This window comes from Enhydra lutris, unplaced genomic scaffold (assembly GCF_002288905.1).
Source record: "Enhydra lutris kenyoni isolate GAN:26980312 unplaced genomic scaffold, ASM228890v2 scaffoldscaffold44, whole genome shotgun sequence".
Lineage (NCBI taxonomy): Eukaryota > Metazoa > Chordata > Mammalia > Carnivora > Mustelidae > Enhydra > Enhydra lutris.
This window is the reverse complement of record NW_019154128.1, coordinates 6,634,152-6,653,284: the sequence shown is the minus strand read 5'-3', so window position 1 is coordinate 6,653,284 and position 19,133 is coordinate 6,634,152. Positions and strand designations below refer to the sequence as shown.

Sequence of the window (19,133 nt, the reverse complement as noted above, 5' to 3'; positions counted from 1 at the left end):
CTTTAAAATCTTGTATGACCACCTCAAACACAAATGCTAAATGGTGGGGGTTTGGGAGGAGATAGTTAAATGAGGCAGGAAAATTAGTTAAATAATGAGAAAATAAATCATCTCTCCCTTAATTTTCTAGGTGTATTCAGGGAGCAGTTAAAAACAAACAAATGAAAAGCTTATTATTTTTTATTACTACTCACATGTCTTTTATTTCCTTTTGTACAACTTGGCTTAAATTGCAAGGTGAAACTAGAAAAGGCAGAAGGGAATTTGAAATGAAAAACTTCTCCCCCTGGTTTTATAATTGACATGTTTAAGGCATACAACATGATGGCTTAACATATATATATACTACAAAATGATTACCATAATTAGATTAGTTAACATATCCATCACTTCACGTAGTGACCCTTGTGTGTGTGTGTGTATGTGTGTGTGTGTGTGTGTGTGTGTGTGGTAAGAACTTTTAAGATCTATTCTCTTGGGAACTTTTAGGTATGCGATAACATATTACTAACCATAGTCACCATACTGTACATTAAATCCCGTAACTATTCATCTTATAGGGGAAGTTTTACACTTGGCCACATTTACCCATTTCCCTCCCTTTCTCCCCTCCCTCAACCCCCACCCCTGCTCTCTGGCCATGATAACTACCAGTCTACTCTCTGTTTCTATGGCTTTTTTTTTCTTTTTTAAATATTTGATTTACTTTATTTGAGAGAAAGAGCAGGGGGAGGAACAGAAGGAGAAGGACAAGTAACTCTGTGTTGAGCAGAGAGCCTGAGGTAGGGCTCGATCTCATGACTCTGGGATCATAACCTGAGCCAAAACCAGGAGTTGGATGGTTAATCGACAGAGCCACCCAGGTGCCCCTATGACTTTGAGGTGTGTGTGTGTGTATGTGTTTAAAGGTTTTATTTATTTATTTGCGAGAGGGAGAGAGCACAAGCAAGGGGAGCAGCAGGCAGAGGGAGGGAGAGAAGCAGGTTCCCCACTGAGGAAGGAGTCTGATGTGGGACTCAATCCAAGGACCCTGGGATCATGACCTGAGCTCCTGAGCTGAAGGCAGAGACTTAACTGACTGAGCCACCCGGTACCCCATGACTTTGGTTTTTTTTTTTTTTTTTAAATCTTATTTATTTATTTATTTATTTTAGATCCCTCACATGAGTGAGATCCTGCAGTATTTGTCCAGAGTAGTGTGATTCATGAATTTATTTTTATGGTTTAAACTGTTTAATTAAATAGGTTCAACATATAAACTATAGCATTTGCTTGGTTTTTATGAGAAAAGGAGAAGAATCAGTGGCCTGTCACTTTGTCCCTGGGTGCTGTCCTGCGTGGTGACCATCAGCGACATTAGCTTTTGAGTACTTAAAATGTGACTAGTCTAAATTGAGATGTGCTCTAAGTTTAAAATATACATCAGATTTTTAAGATTTAGTAGGAAAAGACTATAGAGACTCCCTGTTGATATGACAATAAATTAGATTTGTTGAGTTTTTAAATGAATACAGTATGAAAATTAAACTCTGCAGTTTCTTTTTACACTTTTAATCATGACTACCAGGAAGTTCAAAAATACAAGTACGGCTTGCATTATATTTCCATTAGACAACATTGTTCTCCAGCACTCATGGTTAGTTTTTGCTATTTGGATGTTTGAAGGCTTGTTGAAATATGTTTTCTTCCCTCTGATGAAATAAAAGAAAAAAAAGTAAGTGCGAAAAGATGGAGAAGAAAACAGAACAGAAACGCATTCCCTTCATTGATGTTAATCATGCTGTTTATAAAGAACATTTCTTTGAGACTACAGGAAGTTAGATAGTGAGAGGAATAACTGAAGGGAGGGGCAGAAGCCACTGAGAACAAAGGAAAAACATTACCCAAGATCCACATTTAGGGGTTTTAATACAAACTCTTCAAAACCTGGCCAAGGGAGGGAATCTCCCTGAGAAAAGTTGTCATAACTATAGGAATGAGCACAGACCATTAAAACAGATTCTTTGGGGTTGGCTAGTTTGTATTTTTCACAAACTGATATTACAATTATTCAATGTTCAAAAGAATATATTTTCATGACTCATCTTCTTATAAGTAAAAAAAACAAAACAAAACAAAAAACATTAAAAACATTATCAGAATCACCTGTATGGGGAATATCATTCATACAGTCCCTGAATTCTCAACCACATGAGTGGTAATTCAGTTACACAGTTGGTAATTAGGTATTTTCAAGTATGATAAGAATGCAGAAAATACCGTATGGGATGTTTTGTAGTAGTTCCCGAAAACAGTATAAAAATGAAAAAGAGCTGACCCAATAAATACTACCATAAGAGAGTTTCATTTTGGGGTGCCCGGGTGGCTCAGTCAGTTAAGCATCCGACTCTTGATTTCAGCTCAGGTCATGATCTCAGGGTCGTGAGATCGAGCCCTGTATTGGGCTCTGTGCTGGGTGTGGAGTCTGCTTGGGATTCACTTTCTCCCTTTCCCTCCGCCCCTCCCCCCTAGTCCCTCTCCCTCTCTCTTTCTTTCTTCTCTCTCTCTCTCAGAAAAAGAGTGTTTCATTTTGTGAAATGCATTTTGCGGATTTCTTTTCAAGAACAAATGAATAAAGTGATATAATTTGGGGCCCTCTTCACTGAAGGGCTTTGGTGTTGCCCTTAGGTGTGTTATTTTCAAGCACTCTTATTCTAGGGAACATATTCGGTGTTTGCCTGCTAAATTTAAGTTGCATGGAACTTTAACAGTTTGCTCCTGAGTTAAGAACCCCTTCCTGAAATCTCTTTGAAGAATGGAGGTTCTAGATAATAACTAGTGGATAATACTGGTTTTACTCTCATTTTGCTCTCATTTTGCTCTTTTGAGTGTTTCTTAACTATTCTTTGTGGGTTTATGTAAAAAATGATGATGTCATTGCATCACTAGTCCCAAGCTTACTATTTAAAGTAGCATTTTCCTCTTTTAGACTTTCAGGAATAAGTAAATTGCAGCAGTATGGCTAAAATTATTTCCTCGTAATACATAGGCCAAAACGTAAAACAACAGGATTATAAATCAGAAATGTCAGTGTTGTGTAATTGCTGAGAAATAATTACCTTTTTTGTTTTAATTAAAATCTTGTCAGAAAACTGGCACTGAAGGATGTATGCGGTTCCCTCCCAGCTAGTACTTCTGAGTAGGAGGCCAGCCTTTGGACGCTGGCAGAAGTCAATGCGCCGTTCCCTTTGTCGGGGAGTTCAGTTATGGGAGTCACGGTTTGCTCCTTCAAGAACAGGATAGGTGCCTTAAGGAAAATCTTTTTCTCCTTCACCTCACTTTAACAAACATGAGTGTACTACTCAGCAGCTGCCTGTTTGGGGCAGTGGGGAGGAAGCTAGCCTGGTGCAACCTCAGAGTCTTGCTCTATTGGTTTCTTTGGTGCAGAAAAGCCGTGAGTCGCTCCCCTTGATGCTCTAGCTTTAATGTGTTCTCCCAATGTGTCTTCTCCCTCTGCTGCCACTTCTCCATCAGTCAGACCTCAGGCCTTTTTTGATGTTCCCAAGGGACCTGGCCAAGTGGCCAAGATTCTGTTTCCCACATGCACCCTCACAGTCGAGTCACCTGGGGTCCTTGTATATAGGAGCCCAGCTCAGTCAGTAGAGGGAGGCTCTGTGTGAGCAAGGGAAACCCAAATCAAACCACATTCATTGGCTCACAAGAATCAACTCTTGATGAGGGCTGGTATAGATCTGGCCTTGGGGCTATGGGACCCCAGGCCAGAACCACCTTTCTCTCTCTTTCTCTGTATCTCACCTTCTTCTGTGTGATGGCTTCCTTCTGATAGGACAGGAATCTCTAAAAAATCATACAGGGATCACAGACAGATTGGGCTTTATATCGCTGTGACTCTTGTCCCTAAAGAGTACTGGGAGTTCCACTCTGCCAGCTCCTGTCAAAAGAAATTTCAGAGGAAGGATTGCGATTTGCTCAGGGATTTGAAGAACTGTGATTGGATCAGACTGTGTCACATGACCAGCCCTGCAGCGTGAGAAGTACCAGAAGAAGGAAGTCTGTGTTGCCTACAAGTTAACAAGGACCGTTCAGTGCTTTATAGTAAAGCAGAGTGAGGGTTGGAGGGTGATAGACTGAGTTGAAGCTTCAGTGAGGAAGAGCACTGTGCATTGAGGGTGGCGGGTCGAAGGTGTAAAGCTCTGCTACCTCCAGGGGACCAAACCTCAGGGTGGTGAGAAAGGGGATAGATGCCAGGTCTTGCCCTGTTTTGTTCTGTAGGCAATCGGGAACTCGAAGCTTTGAGCAAAGAGGTGACGCCATTGTATTTCTGTTTCACAGAGAGGACTGGAGTGCCTCCAAAGCTTTCTTATGCCATCCCACAGAAAACTGACAGTGTTTCCATAGTGCTCTGGGGTAACAGCTGATGGTCATGGCCTCGGGCTTATTGGATGCCACCAGGGCTGGGGCAGTCGCTGTCTAGGCAGGAGGAGAGAGAAGAGCTGCTGGCAACAGGGCGAGGGTGCCTAGGTGAGGGCCTGCCAGGGAAAGAACGTGTGCGGAGTCCTACATGCGAGTCCAGGCAAGAGAAGATGGAGCCTGTTCCCAGAACCAAGTCATGGAAATTGGGAGAAGGGAAGCAGAAGATCGGTGGCAAAGTATAATTAAGTCCTCGCATCTCACACTGGCCCTTTTTTTCAGATTTCAGTAAAATTGTCAACATAATCATTCAGGTTTCACCTCTTTTCCCTCATTCATTCTTCCTCCCCTGAACCCTCTGTCTATAACCTCTCTTGCTTTCCTCAACCTTGGAGGTATTTAGGAATCACCTGGAAAGGTGGTTGACATACACAGAACCCGAGGCCCCAGCCAGAGATTCTGATTCCATAGGTCTGGGATGGGGCTCAGGCATTTGCATTTTTCCAAGGATTTCTGGAAGTTCTAGAAAAGCCGTACTTTTACAAAAGAAACACAAGGCCTTTGCCAACACTCTGCGCTAGAGTCAGTGGACTCTGTGGGCCCCTTGATGCTTTGAGTTTCATTACTCTAGTGACCGTGAATTGTGATTCTATATGTGTTCTTTCCACAGAATCATGACTGCTTTAAGTGTCAGTGAATCTCATATAAACATTAGTTGAATTGAGTTGAAAGCCTATAAAGGAGAAGGGATGAAAAGATGTGGAAAATCCATGAAATGGGCAAGACTATCTCAATAATCAGGCATTTATAATAGTTTAAGTTTATTTTTATTTTTTTGGTATATTAAGAAAGGTGGTTCAGTTTTTATGCTTGGATCCTCCCTTAAAAATAAGCCTTGGGGGCCCCTGGGTGACTCAGTTGGTTAAGCGTCCAGCTCTTGATTTTGGCTCAGGTCGTGATCTCAGGGTCAAGTTGTGAGATCAAGCCTCGTGTCAGGCTCTGTGCTAGACGTGGAGCCTCCTTAAGATTCCCTCTCTCCCTCTGTCCCTGCCTCCACCCTGCTCGCATGGTCCTGCTCTCTCAAAAAACAAAGCAAAACAAACAAAAATTTTGTCTTTATTTTCTTGTATGTTAAACTCATTCTCCTCTTGGTTGTTAGGTTTTCTAGAAGAGGCAATCCATGATATGGCAAATTCATGCCTTGGAATAATTAATTTATCTCCCATGAGTGAATACTTTATTCTGAGAGTATCCAATTCACCCTGAGTCCCCCCAAGACCTGACTTTAATCAATACAGAGAAAGCTTTTTAATTGACCTTCGTCACTGCTAAAGCTCGACACTGACTAGTGGAGTGTGCTTTCATATCTGGCAAAGTCTTTACCGAGAATATACAGCTACTCTTTGGACTGTGTTTGTCTACATTTGGGTCCGTACTTTCTTCAGTTCACACAGAAGAGGTAGAATGGGAGCAGAAGAATTTTGCAACATTCTTCTTATCTGTTTAACTCATATTCCAAACAGTTCAGATTACAGAAAGCATCGTCTAATCTGGGAATGGAAATTAGAGATTTGACCCCTTCTGAAAAAAAATGAAAGCACTTGTACTTAGAAACCGAATTCACTGAGACATGGCATCACCCTATGTACATAAACACAGACAGGATATATATTTTTTATCTTTACAACCAGAGATCTTCTGTCTCCGACCCGCCTCCAGTATTGATGCTGGTCCTTTTGGTTCTACAGATCCCAGCCGTACAAATGAAAGGTTCGGGATCTTCATTAAACTAATCTCAGCCAGTATTATTTGACCATGCATCTTGGTACCATGACGTGTAGACAACCACGGTAAGCATGGCTGAACGCTAGCCCCACACTTTCAGAGCATACATTCTGGTAGAAGGGACTGAATGTCTACAGAAGAGTGGCTTCATGGACCACCAAGATGGCATCATGGAACAGTACAGAGAAAAGTCTTTGTTGGAATTTTTCTCTTCAGAAATAGTCAAATGACAGATCCTCTAAAGACAAGGTCTGTTTTTCCCTTGGAAGACTCTGCTGAAATAGTATTAGCTGGCGTGAAGTTCTCATATGCTGTATTTAGCATGACGTAGTGGTGAAGAAACCTCAATTGCTGGTTTACTGCAAAAACCACTAATTATAGGGCTTTAGCTTCTTGGTCTCTAAATTGGTGATAATCACCATACATTTATGTCAAAACGTAACGTGAGGTAAGGTAATAACAAAGCAGAAAGGACCAGTGAATTCTCTACATACCTTACCTCCATGTGGCCCCAGAGAATGGAAGCAGCACCTGTCAAAAACACAGACACGTTTTGGGATACTGTAGGGGCCACATAGGTGCTACCATGGATTTTGCCAACAAAATGACAGGCCACTACAAGAAATGAGTGGACTCCAGCCTCTAGGTTCGTGTCCCTCCAAATCTCTTCTCCATAGTTCCTGCAGAGTTCCCTTTCTAAAACTCAGAAGCTGGCCATACCACACCACTGTCCCTATGAACAGTTCGTCTATATAGTCATTGATTCAAAACAAGATAATCATCTGCTGGACACTACACTAAACATTGATGATACTTTTTTCCTCCTGAAACTACGAGTTGGGTTAGGAAAATAGACATTAATTATATGAGCAAAGATATAATCTCTCACGTTTTCCCTCCAGCCTATGGAATAAAGTGGAAACTCCTGAAGGTAACATATAACAGCATCATTTGTCATTATCTAGCCACTAACTCCTTTCATCCTTGTCTCTTAATATTATCATCCCTCTCTTCTCTGGCTACCAAAATCATTCCCCATTGCCTGAATATGCCAGCCTGTTTCTTCCTTTCAGGCCTTTGCACATGGCCGCTTCTTTTTTTGGCTCACTTCTTCCTGGTTCCTGAGCTCTTCACTTAGCTGTGGAGATGTGACTCAAATGGACCCCCTTCTGTGGCAAAGGTCATGATTTCCTTCCCTGCACTCCCAATCCCATTTCTAACCCTTGTGCTGTTTTGCCACAGTGATATCTTTGTGACCCTTTTTCTCTGAGACCTTGAACCCTTGAAAGTAGAAGCTGTGTCTTATTTGCCTTTATCTTTCTAGACCCTAGCACAGAACTTGCCCCCGAGTAGATGGTAAGAAAATATTGGTTGATATTAAATGTCCTTCATAATCATATTAGCCAAATATGGAGACTAGGAAAGAGACGTGCATGGGAAGAAGGGGAAGACTTAGTGACTGACATAGGTTCATAGAAATAAGGTCATATTGCAAATCCTAAAGGCCAGTAGTCCTCTATTTGAAGGCTCTTCAGGGTTAAGAAGTCCAACTAGAGGGTACCAGGGTGGCACAGTTGGTTGAGCATCTGACTTATGGTTTTGGCTCAGGTCGTCATCTCAGGGTCATGAGTTCCAGTCCCGCATTGGGCTCTGTGCTCAGTGCTGAGTCTGCTTCAGATTTTCTCTCCCTTTCTCTTTGCCCCTCCTACTTATGTGCTCTCTCTCTCCCTCTCTCTCTCAGGTAAATAAACCTTTAAAAAAGAAAAAAAAAAACCTAGAATTTTCTTAAAATGTAATGAGTCTCTTTAGGTTATTATTTGATGTGGATATTATCTATCGCGTGGGTGTTCAGGCCTGAAATCCTCATGGGTGTCCGTGCTGATGGAAGAGGGAATCTCACTTCTCTGGAAATGCAGGGCTACTGTGATAACATTTGAACATGAGCTTGTACCCAAGGACACTCCTGGCCAGGCACTTCAGACCCTGTGAGGCTGAGGACAGTCAGACAGCAGCCAACACCATTCTCACCTCATAAGTTTCTTGTGCCTCCTTTAGAAAAATGAGGAAGAAGCAAAGTTACGGTGCCAAGACCATCAGCTGTAGATGATGGTTTATGCAGAGCAAGGAGAGAAGGTTTCTATTCTATTGTATTTCTGGGAGACTGTGTCACATTTGCCTCCCTCGTTGTGTGTACTTGTGATGTTACTGCAGTGAGGGGGTGTGACTTCAGGTCAGAGTATACCATGACAAATAACCCCTTACAGTGAAAACACCTCCTGGTCTTTGCATGAGTTTGTAGAGGACAGACCAGAGCAGGGACATTTGGACCTTCTGTCCCCAGCCTGTAGTGTGCATCAATGTCATAGACATCCCCAGGCTTCTTGAACGGGGCACTACCAGATGCTGAGGCCTCTGGTTCCCACCAGGGGCATTCTTCTCCCTCCAGTGTCTCGCTGTGCTGGTAGGAAATAGCTTTAAGTTACAGCGAGGCGTCTGGCAGACATGAGCATCACTGCTGGTGTCACGTTAAGGACACAAAGCGATGGAAATTGATCCCGCGGACATTCATGCAAAATTCATTTATTTTTTTTTTATTCTTACACCAAAGCTATGTTTTTCAATAATTTCCAAGTAAAATTTTTATTGACTTGATCATATAATGAACTGAAGTTTACTCTTCACCTGTATGGTTTACCTTTTGCCCAGTGACTGACAGGAACACAATCTTAAGAGGGAAATTTTATCATATTCACAAAACCAATATTCTCCAGCCTTTTAAAAATCACTTTTTGAATGATTAAAAATAATCTGAAGCCAGGAGAGAGAGAGGGATATGGGGTAGTATGAAAATGGAGGGATTTCAACTCTGTAGCTGATGTTTTATTAAAAAAAAAAACAAAGTGATTTGAAAGAACTGGGTAGTGGGTACTTCAGTGTTTATTTTCTATAGTTGTCTCTAAGCTTAAATGCTTTATAATAAAATCATTTAGAGGCACATTTTGCATGGCATTAGAGAATTTCAGGAAGTAATAGGACCATTAGAATTTGTTTTTGTTACAAAGTTTTAGCCTGATAACATTTAAGAAAGGCTCATTAGTTTGTGTTGCTGTATATATCTTTTTTTCTTTTTTGATAAAACACATTTTGCTTTAGATTGGTAATCAGTTTAGTTGGGCTTTTGCCTTCATTACTTTGTATAGGGCAACTCTTACTTTTCGAAGTCTGGTTAAAGAAAAGCCAAACTATGAAAGATGAAGATGTTCAGAACCATTGTGAACAAATGGTTTTTATGGCAGTGGGGGCTGGCAAGATGTCCTATGAGGCTCACTCAGAGAGGTGCCACTGTTCTCCTCAGTCTCTCTCGTCTGCTGGTGGAGGTTCTAGCCTATGATTCAAGCCAGCAGGACAGAGCGTCTGTCAGCTTCCGTCGCCAAGCACACTTGAGCAACTCTGGCCACAATCATCAGGGGACAGTCACTTGGTTGTGGGCACCACGCCAGGGAGGGGAATGCCAGCAATGGTATGATCCACAGAACACTGGCTCCCAAAGATTCTCATCCCCAGACCCTCCTTAGAAGTATATTACCTTACATGGCAGAAGGGACTTTGCAGGTGTGATTAGGTTAGTGTCTTGAGACGGGAGACGACACTGGATAAAATCACAAGGATACTGAAAAGAGGACAGTAGGAGGGTCAGCCGTCAGAAGGAGGCATGACCAAGGAGGCGGAGTTTGGGATCATGGGCTCCTGAGTCAAGGCAGGTGAGCAGGCTCCAGACTAGGAAAAGGAAGGAACTATCTCCCTGAGAGCTTCCAGACGGCACAAAGCCCTATCAGCCCCTTGATTTTAGCTCAGTGCAAGTGGTTTTGGCCTGCTGACCTCTGCAAGCATACGATGATGAATCTGCGTTGTTGTCACTAAGTTCTGGCTAATTTCTTACCACAGCCATTGGAAACTAATACAAACAGGCTTGTACTTGAGAAAGGCTGAGCAAGGGCTTGGCAGAGGAGTGAGACTTCTTCCCCAGCCGAGGTGACCGTGCTCACAGCGCCGGCTTTGAGTCAGACTGCTTGAGTAAAACTCCTGGCACCACCCTTTATTGGCAGTCCTCTTGGATAAGTGGCCTCTGCCTGCCTTTGTTCTCTCATCTGTAAAATGGGAACACTAACAGAACTTGCTTCAGTGGTTTGGAATGAGGTGAACCGGCATAATCCACACAGAGTGCTTACAGAGAACCTGGCACAGAGCAGGGGAGCTATAAAGGGTGACTTATTATAGAAGCCCTCTGCTATTCAAAGTCCTTGCCATGTGTTTGTGGCTGCTGAATTTTATTAGCTGACTTAATAAGGCACTCTTTCTTTTGGGAACCACGTGAATTATGCATTCCTCCCTCATATAAATCTCAAAAAGGTACCCACTCATTCTGGGGCCAGTGACATTGTGGCTAAATGCAGGTTCCCGACCTGGCGGGGGTCTTTGTTTTCTTTTAATAGGGGCACACAGATAAAGAGACATGTTGTGTGTGTGTAAGAAACAGGTCTTTTTCTCGCAGTGAAATGGGTTCATGATTACCCGTTTAGGTCTTTACTCAGGGGACCCTTATGTGTGTGTTCTTCTGCCTATCCGTCTGCTCACAGTAGGAAGATTTTCCTAAAAGTAAAGATTTTCCTAAAGTAGCAGAAAACTTCTCAGGGTAAGGAGGACTCCATGCAGTGATTGGGGGCGGGGTGCGTTTAGGGTCACTGTAGCTCTGAAATGAGGAGAATGTGGAAAGCTTCACGGATGGTGACCAGCGGTTGGCTTAGAGCACAGTGATCACTCAGTGGAAGGTGGACAGCTCACTCCAATTCTGTCTTCCTTCATTCTAGAATGCCTTCTGATAATGAAGTCATTTGCTTCCTAGTATACATGTCTCTATTTTTGTTATTTAATTTTTTTCATCATGATACGTATACTCTTTAATCCCCTATTTCCCCCATCCCCCTACCCACCTCCCCTCTGGTAACCACCAGTTTGTTCTCTATAGTTAAGAGTCTGTTTCTTGGTTTTTCTCTTTTTCTCTCTTTTTCCCCCTTTTGCTTATGTGTTTCTTAAATTCCACACAGGAGTGAAATTATATGGTATTTGTCTTTCTCTGACTTATTTTGCTTAGCATTATACTCTCTAGCTCAGTCCGTGTTATTGCAAATGGCAAGATTTCATTCTTTTTATGGCTGAATAATATTCTATTGTTTGTATCTACCACATCTTCTTTATCCATTCATCAATTGATGGACACTGGGGCTGCTTCCATATTTTGGCTATTGTAAATAATGCTGCTATAAACATAGGGGAGCATGTATCCCTTTGAAATAGTGTTTTTGTATTTTGGGGGTAAATGCCCACTAGTGCAATCCCTGGGTCATAGAGTAGCTCTATTTTTAATGTTTTGAAGAACCTCCATACTATTTTCCAGAGTGACTGCACCAATTTGCATTCCCACCAACAGTGCATGGGGGTTCCCCTTTCTCCACATCTTCTCCAACAGTAGTTGTTTCTTATGGTTTTAATTTTAACTGGTGTGAGGTGGTATCACTTTGTGGTTTTGATTTGCATTTCCCTGATGATCAGTCATATTGAGCATCTTTCATGTGCCTATTGGCCTTCTGTATGTCATCTTTGGAGAAATGTCTGTTCATGTCTTGCTCACATTTTTTTAAAAGATTTTTTTATTTATCTGACATAAAGAGAGAGTGAAAGAGAGCATGAGAGAGGAGAAGGTCAGAGGGAAGAAGCAGACTCCCCATAGGGCTGGGAGCCCAATGTGGGACTCGATCCCAGGACTCCGGGATCATGACCTGAGCCGAAGGCAGTCACCTAACCAACTGAGCCACCTAGGCGCCCAATTGCTCACATTTTTTAATTGGATTACTTGTTTTCTGGGTATTGAGTTGTATATGTTCTTTATATATTTTGGATACTAACCCTTTATTAGATATGTCATTGGTTATGTCATTTTCTCCCACTCAGGAGGTTGTCCTTTGGTTTTGTTGATTGCTTTCTTCATTGTGCAGAGACTTGTTATTTTGATGAAGTCCCAAAGCCTTTCTTTTCTTTCTTTCTTTCTTCTTCTTCTTTTTTTTTTTTCTTGCTTGTATTTCCCTTGCCTTAGGACACCTGTCTAGAAAAATGTTACTACAGCTGGTGTCTAGTATCGGTGTCTCTTTAGATGGATCCTAGGATGAGCTGTCACCAAGCTTATACTGACTTTCCCTTTGTAGGTGGCATTTTAGATGGGCAGGGGTAACATTTCAGACAGAGAGGAGTGTATGCCCACAGGAAGGCAAGAAGATAGGAAAGAGCAGGGAAATTACAGACCGGCGAGGCATATGGTATATGCTGGCTAGAGATAGGGTAAGAGATGAAACTGGATTTGTCCACTGAGTGAAGAGTGTAAAGATTTTCAGACGTCCAACCTAGGAGCACGGACTTGACCCGAGGGCCCTTCCCTTACCAGAGTGTGCACAGGTACTCTATTAAAATAGTTTCTGTCAGAGGGGAAATCAGAGCTCGGTGGTCCCAGAGTTTTGAAGATCCTAGGGGAATAGGAAAAAGGGTTTCTGTTCTTTAGGTGACCTCAGAGCCTGTAACTATGTTGTGAATTTTCCAGAGGTGGAACTAAGGCATTGGGATAAAGGAAGAGTAAGTGGGTCCAAGAGATACTCGGGATGAGGAGTAGAAAATAATTGGTGGGGTGGGGGACACGGAGGAGGTGTGGTAAGGAGAGAAGGCCAAGGAGACTACAGTTTCAAGTTTAGCATTCTAGGCACTAACTAGAGCAATAGGGAAGACGAAACTGGTTTTACAGGAGGAGAAGGGGTTTTGAATATATTGCGGACCTGTTCTATTTGTGATGCTGGCAGGTGCCGATGCCCATGGACTACAAAGCTGGGCAGAGCTGAGAAGTTCCAGCCATAGGTATTGATGAGGTCCTTCAGAGACAGTGGGGTTCCGATGATGCAGATCACATTCACTTATACCAATCCATCAACGATGTTACAGTGATGGGCAGAAGGGTTGAGCCATGTCTTAGCTCTTAAGCGCAGACTCTTCTATTTGGATTAGGGTCATTGTCGTGTTTAAATAGAAGCTGTATCTCTCCTTGCAGAATCACTGCTTGTGCAATGACTATGAATAAGTATGTGGAAGAAAACGTATCTCAGAAGTCGTACACCACCATCAAGTATTTCATGAAGATGCTGAGCAGCGTCAGTGAGACCCTGATCTTCATCTTCATGGGCGTGTCTACCGTTGGGAAGAACCATGAGTGGAACTGGGCCTTCGTGTGCTTCACTCTTGCCTTCTGTCTGATCTGGCGAGCGCTGGGTAATGGTGTTTGTTTCCCGAAGGAACACCCGACAACACTCACTAGAAGAACGGGGTTTGCTTCTTCTCATCCCTCCCCTCGGCTGCTGGCTACTTTATCTGCTGTTGCTGCTGCTTCCTCTCCCTCTCCCTCACTTCTCCCCCACTCCTCATGGGTTCTGTTCATCCCCAAGTACCTTCATGACTTTGCTGTAAGTCACACTGACCTCTCTTGGCCTCCCTGAGTTCCCATTTTCCCCTGTTACCCTGGAACAACAAACGCTTGTGAGCAGAGGAAAAGGGAAGAGACTGTGGGGCTCGTTAGACACCTCGCCCTGTCACAGAAGCGCAGAGAATGAGTCTTCCTGGTTTCACATTGTGGCCTCACACACTTTGTTTTCTTTGGTTTTGCTTTTCGTTCTCAGGTGTCTTTGTCCTGACTCAGGTCATTAACTGGTTCCGGACGATTCCCCTGACCTTTAAGGATCAGTTCATCATTGCCTACGGAGGGCTCCGAGGTGCCATCTGCTTTGCACTCGTGTTTCTCCTCCCTGCTGCTGTGTTTCCTCGGAAAAAGCTGTTCATTACAGCTGCAATCGTTGTCATATTCTTTACTGTCTTCATCCTGGTGAGTAGGCTTCTCTCTCTCGGCAGAGTCTCTCCGATTACTGAAAGGAGACAAGATCTTTCAGGCTCTCACAACAAACTCCTTTCACAGGAGGCCAAGTAGCTAACGTGTGTCGCGGCTTTGGTAGTCATGGTGTTTGGGAAAATGCTGCTTCCTGGTGTCACCTGATTGTGCAAAGGCCCAAGAGAATACAATCTAGTCACTTGGCTCACATGCAGGAATTCTTATTTAAGGAAACTCAGCTTAGTGATCTAAGCTTACTAGTGGAAACTAATGAACCAAACTTGCTAATCCTTGTCATTTGTGTCACTCCCTGACCTAGTAAATATACTCATTACATGCTACTTGTGTAATGACCTTCCAGCAGCAATTTGACATTAGTTGACGGCATAGCAGTGTGTCGCTTGAAATGGTGGGATGTGTGACTACAAGCTTAGTATTGCGAGGCAGGAAGTATGGTGGGAAGAACACGGGTTTGGGTCTTTGCCTATCAGTCTCTTTAAGTGACTAAACCAGTCCTTAGGAGATTCTATTTTGCAGATACCCATTTAGTAAATATGTATTAGGCTCCCACTATGTGCTGGACCATGCTCTAGGGGCTTGGGATCCGTGAGTGAACAAAAGGCAGACATATCCCTGTGCTAGCGAACTTACATCCCGGAGGGGATGGCAGATACTGGATACTAGACATGCGAAGTGAGTAAATTATAGAGTATATAAGGTGAAAGGTGCTGTGTTTCAAGAAGCAGAGTAGTGAATGGGGGGAGTTGCACTTCTAAATAGAATTGTCATGGAAAGCAATGGAGAAAAAAATGACATTTGAGTAAAAACTTGTGGGGGATAGTGAAGGAGTTAGCTAAGCCAAAGAACATTCCAGACTGATAGGACCAAAGGTATGTAGGCAATATATTCCTGGCCAGAGTGACTGGAGGGATGGGTATAAACACGGTGAGAGAGACTCTGGGGTCCTCATTAGGATAAGGCCACACAGGCCCATGTAGGAGCTGGCTCTTCAAGTGGAAGGGAAGCCATTGGGTTCTGTGTAGAAGCGTGATGTGTTTTGACTGACTTTTAAAAAGGATCACCTTGGACACTGAAGAACAGTCTGCTAAGAGGACAGGATAGACATGGAAAATGTAGTGCAGAGGCCAGTGTAGCCACCAAGCAAAATGGGTCCCGAGAAGCACTGAGATTCTCAAATCCATCGTGAAGGTGGAACCTACAGGATCCCCAGTGGGGTAGAGGTGGGTGTGAGGGAAAGAGCCATCCCGGAGGACTCCAAAGCTTCTGGTCCAAGCTGCTGGGAGGACAGACTTCCTCTCACGTGAGAAGGGAAGTGTGTGGATGGAGAGGATGGGACTTGGTTTACAAGCAGGCCGGTTAGGGGTGCCGATTAGACCTACAAGCAAAGGGATGAGTGGGAAGCAAGGTACTGGGTCTGGAGTTCAGGAAGAAGTCGCGAACTGGCGTTTGAGGTGCTGAAACTGGACAGGATGGTCAAGGGAGTGAATATACATCCAAGAAGCCAGTACACAGGACCAGGAACTGGTATCTAGGGCAGCCCAAACTTAAGACACTGGGGAGAAGAGGAAGGCAGCCAGGGAGCCTGAGGGCAAGTTTTGATGACAAAGGGGGAAAACTGGGAGGTACTTTTTATTTATTTATTTATTTTTATTTTTAGGGGGTACTTTTTATTTACTTATTCTTTATTTTAAAGATTTATTTATTTTTTTGAGAGAGAGAGAGATGGGGACTGGGGGAGGGACAGAGAGGGTGGGAGAGGGACAGACTCCTCACTGAGTGTAGAACCAGATGCAGGGATCCGTGATCCTGAGATCACAGCTTGAGCCGAACAAAATCAAGAGGCAGGTGATAACTGACTGTGCCACCCAGATACCCCTTTAGGAGGTACTTTTTTAAAAAAAATTTGTTTAATAGTTCATCACAGAATGCCTTCTAGTTGCCTGACTCAGGTCTAAGCTCTTTTTATACTATCTCATTTAATCCTCATAACAACTCTATGGCACAGAGCTCTAGGAGTCACTGTTATTATTCCCACATTACAGATGAGGACACTGAGGCCCTGAGCCTGCGCTTCAGTGCCTTTTCCAAGTCTACACAGATAGTAAAAAGTGAAACAGGAACCAGTTTGGTGTTAATTGTAAATAAATTGCATAGTAAGAGTTCAATATTGTAACTCACTGTGCTCCTTCTCCTTCCGCTGATCAGTTCCCCAAAAAGCAGTTCATCCTTCATCCATTGACACCTCCCAGGGCTGGGGATAGTGGGTTGTCCTGTGTGAGGAATCCAGGAGAAGAACGCCTCGGGAGCCCCTGTCCTAAGTCAAGAAGTGGCCACTTACTGTTGTCGTCTCTGTCACCAGCACCTTCCTGCTGCTGGTACTCATCAGTGATGGCTATCTTGTGTCAGGCATTCGGACAAGACCTCTTCTGTATGTGTTATCTCATTTCATCCTCACAGAACACCTTTGAGAATGAGCCCCATGAGGCTGGAACAGAGAAAGGAGACAGACCCAAGGGTACACGTAAGTGAGTGACAGAAGCTGAACTTGAGCCTAGGACTCTGACCCACAGACCAGCTGAGACCGACTGACCTCCGTTAACTTCACTCAGAAGACATTGTTGACCAGGTCGTGGTTAGTAATAGCTTCAGTTAAAGTAATACATGCTAGTTTGGGTTCAAATATCCCATGTACTTCTTATATTTTGGGAGATACCTGGGTGTAGAGGAGAAGTGAATGCCCTTGTCTTTGTCTTTTTACTAGAGTGTTTATAGGATCCTTGTAAAAAGTCATCCAATTTGCTACTCCCACACTTCACCTGAGGCAAAATGGCACATTGAATCCATTTTGCCTCAAGCCTTTTAATCTCTCAGGAGCATCCTAGGGCATCAGGCTTGAGGGGAAAAGTCAGGTGGGGGTGAGTAACTCAACCGCTTCTCCTAGGCCAGCTGCCCTGTCCTTTAGCACTCCCCACGAGCCCTGCCAAGGTTTAGTCAGTGCCCTGGACTCCTCCGTGCTCTCAGAACTGAAGGTGTCAAATACAAAAATAGAACCGTGTCGGTCTAGTGTAACTAGGAACTGGGTCATTTGGAGATGAATATATCAGCGGCCATTTTCCACCCAAGTGTATCTGCCAGGCAGAAGTAACCCCCTCCCCCCAACCTCATGGACACATGCATTTGTAAAACCCAGTAAAAATGACTAAATAGGAAGATGTAATTCAGGAGAGGACGTACAAAAGACAAGCTCAAATTTTTCAGTTAGTATATTCAACAGACAGAAAATTACGTTTCTACAATCAGATGAAACATAGCATAGGAAAAAGGAAAGTATTGCAGAAAGGTATACTATTACTCAACGAATGTGTGCATAGGTGATTAATACAGAGTCTCTTTATTATACTCCTATCTTGGCTTTTGGGAATTGTAAAGTGACCAAAAGATATCGGTGAAATTTGGATTCCCCATTTCAAAGCCTACACACCCACTTGGAATGAATAGCGTGTATAGCAATATTTAACAGAATTTTTGATATGACAAATGAAAAAAGACAGAAGCCGCAAACAGAGTAACTTAGACTTATTGGCTATATTTGGTATTATAAGCATATCATATTAACCCTTCAGAGATTTTGGGGGGGGGTCAGTATTCAGAATGTGTAACCATACCCCCTGGGTGGTCTTCTTTTTTGATTAGGTTTAAGGATAACCTGGCGAAGCTCTCTCTGATGCCTGCGGGGAAGAGGAATTTCTGTAGTTCCATTCATACTGTAATCTTCCTGTCGCTGTTGTCTGTCCCACCCTTTTGTGGGCATAGATTGGAGACTAATCTGACTCTTATGAGACTCTGGGTTATGAATACACACGTGCACACCCACACAAACGCACACACACACTCCCTTCAGGAAGGATATTTTTTTCCAGAATACATCAATAATTAAGGAACACAGGGAAAGAAGCCTGAAAGAAAATACTTAATGGGTTATGAACAGAGTAGAAATAATTAATCATAATCTATGCATAACATTTTGTCTTCTGATTAAGGGCTACGCATTCTTTTTCAAGTGGCAGCTTTTGTGTTGATGGATCTATCATTAAATGTCTAAATGTCTTTTCCCCTTATTTCAGTATTTCTTGTACAATGAACTCTCTTATCCCTAATACTTTTGAGTTAGTACTATCTTCTAAAATAGCATTCCATGTGACATATAGTTTATCATTGGAAACCTAGACTTATAATGAGAATTTTAACATTCCTTGAATCATGCTGATAATTAAGAAAGTAGCCTCTTGATGAAACATACTAACATGTTAGCAGAATACAGTCTTGCTTGTGGAATAATGAATGAGTAAATGATTCTGATTCCTTGGGCATGTGAATTCATTTTCTTTTAGATAAGTTTGGTAATGTTACATAAAACATAAGCTCTCATTTTAAAATTATATTCAAGGGATAGCTGGGTGGCTCAGTCGGTTAAGCGGCTGCCTTCGGCTCAGGTCATGATCCGAACATCCTGGGATCGAGTCCCACATCAGCCTCCTTGCTCTGCAGGGAGCCTGCTTCTCCCTCTGCCTCTGCCTGCCACTCTGCCTGCCTGTACTCTCTCTATCTCTCTGAAAAATAAATAAATAAAATCTTAAAAAAATAAAATAAAATTATATTCAAGATTGGGGGTGAGGTAGAGTACCTAATAGAAAGCACAGACACTGGAGTAAAGCTGTCCTGGGCTGAGATTCTGGCTGATATTCTGATAGTTATTGTCCAGAACAGCCTCTGTGAGCTTCTGTGGATCCAGAAAATGGTACCTCCCTCCCAGGCAGTAGAGAGGAAATTGGTATATAAACATAGTATTTGATGATTTAACCTGATGATTTGCTATGTTTTAATTATGACATTAAGTAAAAAGTAGTAGAAGAAAGAAAAACAATGCCCTTCAATGTATGTT

The 19,133-nt window shown here is 42.9% G+C and overlaps 1 protein-coding gene across 1 annotated transcript in view; it reads left to right on the top strand.

Annotated features, from left to right (window-relative positions):
• The window catches only part of LOC111155881 (solute carrier family 9 member A2), a 104,149-nt gene that overhangs the window by 53,684 nt on the left and 31,332 nt on the right, over positions 1 to 19,133 (top strand). The window contains exons 4-5 of the mRNA XM_022516332.1: positions 13,343 to 13,560; positions 13,965 to 14,167. Coding sequence (XP_022372040.1) covers positions 13,343 to 13,560; positions 13,965 to 14,167 — 421 coding nt within the window. The remainder of the gene's footprint in view (positions 1 to 13,342; positions 13,561 to 13,964; positions 14,168 to 19,133) is intronic.